Here is a 7,029-nt window from a genome sequence, read left to right on the forward strand (position 1 = left end):
CGATTTTACGTTATATTTTTCTCTTATGAGGTGGATTACAAAAACACCTCACGCATCTGCTCCTGGTCTGGCACTTCTGTCCAGTTTTAGAGCCCTTTTTGTCCCACTAGTCAAAAAGTTTGCCCATTGTATGGTTATCCTAAGATGTGTTCACTCCTCTCTATGATTCTCCATGAGTCTGGACAACCCAAAAAACCTACTGAACCCATACAGATTAACTCCCCAGCATAAGGACTCTAACTGTTCTTCGCTTACAGTCTTCAAACCCATACCTCTCAACAAGGACTGCCTCCTCGGGGGGCCGATTCCGATGCCCATCCTGCAGACACGAGGTGGTCCTCGACAGGCATGGCGTCTACGGCCTGCAGAGGAACCTACTGGTTGAGAACATCATTGATATGTTCAAGCAGCAGTCCAGCAGGTGAGGGATACCTAGATATTTATGAGTTGTTTTAAATTCAGGATTCGTCTAAGCCGTTTTCAAGTCACAGAACATAAAAGGCAAAAAGAGAGTGGATGTGGAAGGAAGTGCACCAGGTACTGTTGTGGTTCAAGTGCCAGAGGATTCTGAGTCAGACCGCTGGAGTGGCTGACAGGAGGCTTCTAGTTGAAGTCAAGTGTACAGATGATTTATCCACTGAATAGCCAAAAGGCTGGTGTGACATAAATCCAAAGCAATTCCACTCATGCTCTACTTCATCTCAGTTCAAGACTTTTTAGTCTCATTTTTTAGCATTTTATTTAAATTTCACATTTGCTTGCAAGCAGTAAAAATTAGCCAACACCTGAAGGTCACAAGGGAAGAAGGTAATGTATCGATTACTGTGCTGACAGTGGCCGTGGCGAGACATGACTGATGGATCATCAATAAATTGTAGAGATGCATAACAGTGACATTGTCAAACAGACCTTTCATGTCACATCAGTATGCGCTGAAAAGGCAGGAATGCACTCCTGTTTCCATTCCGCCCAAACAGCAGCACGCCAGCGCCGGAGAGGAAGGAGGAGACGCCCATGTGCGACGTTCACGAGGACGAGAAGATCAATATCTTCTGCGTTACCCACAGCGTGCCCACATGCTCCATGTGTAAGGTTTTCGGAGCGCACAAAGACTGCGAGGTGGCACCCATCAGCAGCATCTACCAGACAAAAAGGGTGAGGCCTCAGCACTTGTTGAGAAAATATATATATTTATTTTATTAAAAGTGAGTGTGACACTCTTTAATGCTTCTAGACGGAGCTGAGCGATGGGATTACCATGATGGTTGGTAACAACGACAGGATGCAGGGGATCATTAGTCAGCTAGAGGAAGCCTGTCGTGCCATAGAGGTCAGTGTCCAACTACTGCAGTGCCTGGCTGCTCGCTCACACAGCAAGCGTCACTCTGTGTGTGCGTAAATGCACCTGCGCACTCACAAACCGATCCACTGCCTCCTTGTCGTGACAACTTTCTTAGCTGTAAGTTTCAGAGCTTCCAGTAGAAAGATTAATCAGTGTCGTGATGCCACACCTTTGACTCCCTGTATCCTTTTTTCTTTTTTTTCCCCTTCGATTCTTGTTTGCACCCCCTACCTCACGTGCCACAGTTGGACGGGGTAAAGAGGAAGCTGGATGAGCTCCAGTTCCCCATGTGTGTCCCCCCCCTCAAGGCCGGAACACACCGGTGCTGAACGAAACGCGTCAAAACAGCTCTATGTTCTGTTACCACATTACACTTCTCAACCCAATCTTTCTATTTTTAGTGTCCTTGAAATAAAACTATTTCTTTACTCTCTGCTTTTACAAGCTTCCTCCTGCAGGAGCTCGTCTTTTACTGAAATGCTCCATTTTCTACCTTCACAGCAGCTGCGTCTCACATCCAAATGTTGTTTGTTTTTTTTTGAGTGAAAGAGAAAAGGTTAACTGTTGAGGAGTGACCCGATCCAAAATCCAGTGATAAAAGAAAGATCTTGCCCTGAAGACAATCAAATATTCTAGGGATGGAAGCTTAAATGTACCTGCAGAAACGTTTTATTAAATAATCTCAGACATACTCAATTCAGTTTATTAATAAAGCACCTTACAAAAAACAAAAATCATCAGAATTAATTATGATCCTATTGATAGCAAGAGATAGAAATGAAATTGAATACATGCGAATGTTAATTATTTGTTTAATGCTTGGTTAAAAACCTGCTTTAATCAATTTTTTGCCCAAATTTTGTATTTGAAAATAAGATATAATGGACTTTTCTGGTAAATTTAGGTCTGAAAATGCAGTTCTTAAAGACCAACATGTATGAAAATCGCGTTTTAACATTTTCTTGTAGCATTTTTTTTCTCGTATATATTAAAGACTTTAAGATTAAAACTGCATTTCTGAGTATTTCTTTAGTCGTGATGGATCAGGAGCAGACAAAAAGCCTAAAAAGTCACGACGATTTTGTAACTATTTTACAATTGAAAAAAAAATTAGTTGAAGTGGAATTTTAACTTGTTTTAATCATTATTCCCCTCAAAAAACAACTAATTGTTCAATTCCTGTAGTAAAATCTAGATTTTTGTATCTATTTTGAAACTTGCCAAATTGTTTTCCACTTATCTATCGTTCTTTTATATATAGGAGAATGGTCGACGACAGAAGACTCTAGTGTGCGAAAAGTTTGACCATCTTTACACCATCCTGGAGGAGAGGAAGAGGGTCATGAGTCAGAGGGTGACAGCCGAACAGGAAGAGAAGGTGAACTATATCCGGAGCCTGACGAAGAAATACGGAGACCATCTGGAGGAGAGCTGCAAGATCGTAGAGAGGGGGATCCAGACTTTGGAGGAGCCCGAAATGGCTGTTTTCCTTCAGGTGATGTTGGTGTACAAAATGCATTTTCTTGATGGAAATCCCTAACTTGTACATTAAACAATTTTTGAGTTGTTTTCTTTTTGTCTTTTAGAGCACAAAACCTCTTCTCAAAAAGTAAGAACCAAAACCACTTGCTTGATCAATTAAAATCTAATCATTTTTATAGCTTTTTGTGGATTTCTTGAGTTTTCAAAAATATTCTGTGTGATTTACTAAACGTCAATCTGCTACCACACTCGAAAGCATCTCAGCGATGCTGCAAAAATCGCACCTTCTCTGTGTCAGCAGTAGAAAATAATTCTGTGAAATGATGCAAACCATTACTGCTTCCTCCCTAAATAACTTGTGGAACGTATGAAGCGTCACAGATGTAAAAATATATTTGAAAAGTGTTTTTTTGATTATATGTGGCAACATTTTCTCTATCTCCATCACTTAGGATTGCGGAAGTCTCCAGCACAGCCCATTTGGACAAAGTTGAAGTGGGGTACGAAAATATGGATCATTATACCGTTGACTTCAGGAAGGAGGGCAAGGCTCTGCGCAGCATTGACTTCATCCAAGGTGAGGCGACGGAAATTGTTTGTGGCTCAACACCTCAACTTTGTTTTATATTTTTGTGTCTGTTTTTATGACTCATCGCAGAGGATGACAATGAGGAGGAGGAAGGTGACAATTCAGGTGTTGAGGAGAGAGATGGGCCGCCGGCTGTCTCTGCAGGTGGGGCCGTCTCGAGCTCTGTCCAGCCTTCCAGCTCCCAGCAGAGCGGCTCCTCACTCAATCAAACTAAGACCCCTGCCACTTAGATGTCTCTCCAAACGAGAAACCAGACGCTGTTGCACCTTGAGTCTCAAGTCCATCTTGATCAGTTTTTTACAGATTAAGGAGACTATAAACACAGATTAATCTTATTTAGCTTTTTCTGATTAAACATTTTGATCCTGCTTATTGTTTTTAGCCCAAAAAGCTTTTTTTTTATTGGCATTTTTCTCAGGATTCAGATTCACTCCGACAGTTTTCCTTTGCTGACCTTTTGCAACTCATGATCCACATCATTAAACCACATTAGAAGGCGGCCTTGTTTTCTCTCCCTCCCCATCATGCTTCATTTTTGTGACTGATATTATTTTATAAGCGCACCAAAAGAGTAAAAATGTTTACTTGTAGAATTTTCCCTGTTTTAGCACATTTTATGTAGCTTTTTCTGTATATTCTGTGACATTAAAAGTAATATTTGATCACTACAGGTGTCTTAATTGATGCTGCATTTATATATTTACTGCAAACTGTATATATGTGATGCAGAGTTTGAGGTCTCACCTCTACTTCGGTAGCTGTGGAGCGTTACTCTGGGAGTTGGATCCTTTACAAAACCGCTCGGTGCAACACTGAGCTCTAAGCTATGACTCACTCCCACAGCTCTGGTTCAGCACACCCTGACTCCGGCTGGGTCAGGGATAAGCATGCGCAGCTTAAATGTATATTCCACGTTTATAAGCCGTCACAGCTGATATTATGAGGAGATTTGATAGATAAGTTTGCTGTAAGAATCTTGATCTGTACTTTTTTTTTAGTTTGCTTGGACAAGTTTTAGGCTATATATGTCATTTTTTGTACATTTTTGTATGAACTAGCATCACTATGCATACTGCAATGCAAACCATTGCCGTCTAATCAACTATTAACCTGCATATTTATGTTTTTTTTATTTAAAATTATTTTAAAAAATAGATTAAAATTGTTTCCCCCATTACTGTTAACTTAAGGATATTGACAGAGAAGTGTGAGCGTTGCTTTTAGTTTTTTATTTAAAAAATATAGATATAAGACTTTCTGTTGCACAACAGAAAATGACTGGTTGCACATGAGTTTATTAACAAACAATAAATATCATAAATACAGTGATTGATAATCTAAAACAAAGTACCAGTTTTCTCAATGAAATTCATGTTTCCACAACAAAAAGTGTGTTGACTCAAATATGAAGAACGGCATAACTCTACAGATTTGACACCAACATGAAAATGGCAAGGTACAATCGGCTCATTCTAAGTCAAGCCCGTTTATGCTCCATAATTTGAGGTTAAAGCTCTAAATAATAGAGTGATAAAGCAGCACTATATTGCACAGATCATGTTTTGTGCTGATGATAAAAATGCAGAATTAAAAAGAGAAAAAAAAGGGAACTGAGATCTTTGGCGAACTGGGGAGAGGTCTTCATTTACCAAAGAGCTCCATCATTCTTCTGTTGTTTTGCGCCTGCTGAGCCAGCTGTTCCGCCTTGGACATCTCCATCATCTCCCGAAGCAGGTGGAAGGTCAGGTCCAGGGATATCGGTGGATCCTCGGACCTCCTTCCTCTTTCCATTGATTCCTCCCCGCGATCCCCGAAGCCGCTGAGAAGCGCCCTGATGTTCCCAACTTTCCCCTGTAAGAGACGCTGGAGCTGCAACGCTCTGTTGAAGATGGAAGGGGATCCGACGGGGTACAGAGACGATGCCGGGAAAGAGTTAGAGTCCCCGTTCCCCAGTCGAATAAAATACTCCTCTCCAAGGCGCTCCAGGATGGGACTAGACTGTTGTTGCTGCAGCTGTTGGGAGTTTTGGGGAGCTGGGACGCGCAGGGTTCCGCCAGGGCTCTCAATAGCCCGACATTCGAAGCGCGGCAAAAAGGCAACAAGCAGAATCACGGTGGTACCAAATAAATTGAGCTTCATGTCAGGATATCAGCTGGAATCTGGAAAATAAAAGCAACAAAAAAATGCTTTTTGAAGGTGAAAATGCGCGATGGATACGAGTAAAACGCCGTGCGTAAAGAGGGAATTGCGCACGCAAAAACAGGCATTGAAACAATGTAAAGTGTTTGAAGCTGTTCCTATTGGCTTAACAGTTTATATATTGCTTTAAGTTAGATTTTTTAATTCATTAGTAATGGTGTGGAGTCCTGTAAGATTGCAGCGTAATGTGCGTAATTTGGCTCAATAAGGATGCAAAATATCACATCCTACATTTACACTTAATCTTTTATTTAGAACAAAATATATTTAAAAAAATGTTTGCAAAAATCTATTAGTTGAAATATGCTGCACCAATCCTAACTCAAATTCACAAATGATGAAAAAAGCATTAAAAAAAAAGAAAATATGAGGAAAATGCAAATAAATGTTTTCCATACCTTCAGTGCAGGGAGTCCAGTACAGCCGTGAAGGTTGCCAGACAGTTGGCAAGAAGCCGCCCTCTTTCACTCCTTTGAAGATGCAAGTATATAGTTACTTTAAAGGTGGATGCTGAATGGACTTATATAGCCACCCTCACTATAAGTGCCTCTCTCCAAGCTGAGAATGAGTCTGCGCGTACTTGCATGGGTGTAACGTGAATGGACGCCTCTGACAAAGTGCTTTAGTTTCGATGAGATGAGTCATATGTGAGCGTGCGCGCGCGTGCACGAGCGTCCGCTTGCGCGCTTTAGGAATTGGCCTATAGGCGCCACACCTGCCGGCATTTTGACGGAGTTAATTGGAAACAAACGCAGAGTTTTGTAGGAGTTCTAATTTTTCTTTTTTTTTAGAAGTTGAGAATAAAGTTTTAATCTTTGTTGCAGCTCCATAAATATTCATATAATGTTTTAGATACAAAGCAGCACAATTTCCTGCACAATCAATAAGCATCCTAAAGCGGTGGCTCCGGTGTTGTACCTACATGCTGAATGTTCATTTGCAAACACATCAGGCGCAGAGAGAGGCATTGTCTTTCAGTGATTCATTGCTGCTGCACGTTAGTACGTCACTGGCTCTGCCACTGGGGGCCTTGGCCACCTTGTTTCAGAGGGGCCCACCGCCAAGACAAGCTATCACTGATGGAGAGCTTAATCCAGCATCAGACGAGCCATTAGAATTTAAATCAGCTTGAATCGCCAACTTTTCCGCTTCTGTCTGTTCCCCTCTCACTCATATTACTATGTAATTCTATGAAATAGCATCTGATTGCTATTAGAAATGTCTGGGTATTCATATATTGATGAAAAGAGAAATTTGGCTCTTCTCCCACTTAAGCACAAACTCAGCAAATTTGTTAAGTCACCTTTAACAATGTGATATAACCCTTCCCATTAATCCCTAACAGCAAATCCATCTCGCCTGGGTGCTGGGAATGTGAAAACTTTTAAACATGCATTATATGCAGAGGTTGAAGTGA

General features: G+C 41.1%; 2 protein-coding genes across 3 annotated transcripts in view; one reads left to right on the forward strand and one right to left on the reverse strand.

The window, feature by feature from the left end:
- trim55b (tripartite motif containing 55b) overlaps window positions 1–4,100 on the forward strand; it is a 5,635-nt gene extending 1,535 nt beyond the window's left edge. The window contains exons 2-8 of one of the 2 annotated variants that reach the window (XM_024280205.2): window positions 258–421; window positions 978–1,155; window positions 1,235–1,330; window positions 2,604–2,837; window positions 2,929–2,951; window positions 3,277–3,401; window positions 3,483–4,096. In XM_024280205.2, the coding sequence (XP_024135973.1) occupies window positions 258–421; window positions 978–1,155; window positions 1,235–1,330; window positions 2,604–2,837; window positions 2,929–2,951; window positions 3,277–3,401; window positions 3,483–3,643 (981 nt within the window). In that variant the 3' untranslated portion in view covers window positions 3,644–4,096. Of the gene's footprint in view, window positions 1–257; window positions 422–977; window positions 1,156–1,234; window positions 1,331–2,603; window positions 2,838–2,928; window positions 2,952–3,276; window positions 3,402–3,482 lie in introns of both variants that reach the window. The other variant, XM_036217455.1, reaches the window with a different exon arrangement.
- A 527-nt stretch (window positions 4,101–4,627) lies between these two features.
- crhb (corticotropin releasing hormone b) lies at window positions 4,628–6,665 on the reverse strand. The gene is made up of 2 exons (XM_024279640.2): window positions 6,011–6,665; window positions 4,628–5,572 (listed from the first exon to the last, which is right to left on the reverse strand). Exon 2 carries the CDS (start codon window positions 5,550–5,552, stop codon window positions 5,055–5,057), a length of 498 nt encoding a protein of 165 aa, XP_024135408.1. The 5' UTR covers window positions 5,553–5,572; window positions 6,011–6,665; the 3' UTR covers window positions 4,628–5,054.
- Window positions 6,666–7,029: the final 364 nt, after the last annotated feature.

This window comes from Oryzias melastigma, linkage group LG20 (genome assembly GCF_002922805.2).
Source record: "Oryzias melastigma strain HK-1 linkage group LG20, ASM292280v2, whole genome shotgun sequence".
NCBI lineage: Eukaryota > Metazoa > Chordata > Actinopteri > Beloniformes > Adrianichthyidae > Oryzias > Oryzias melastigma.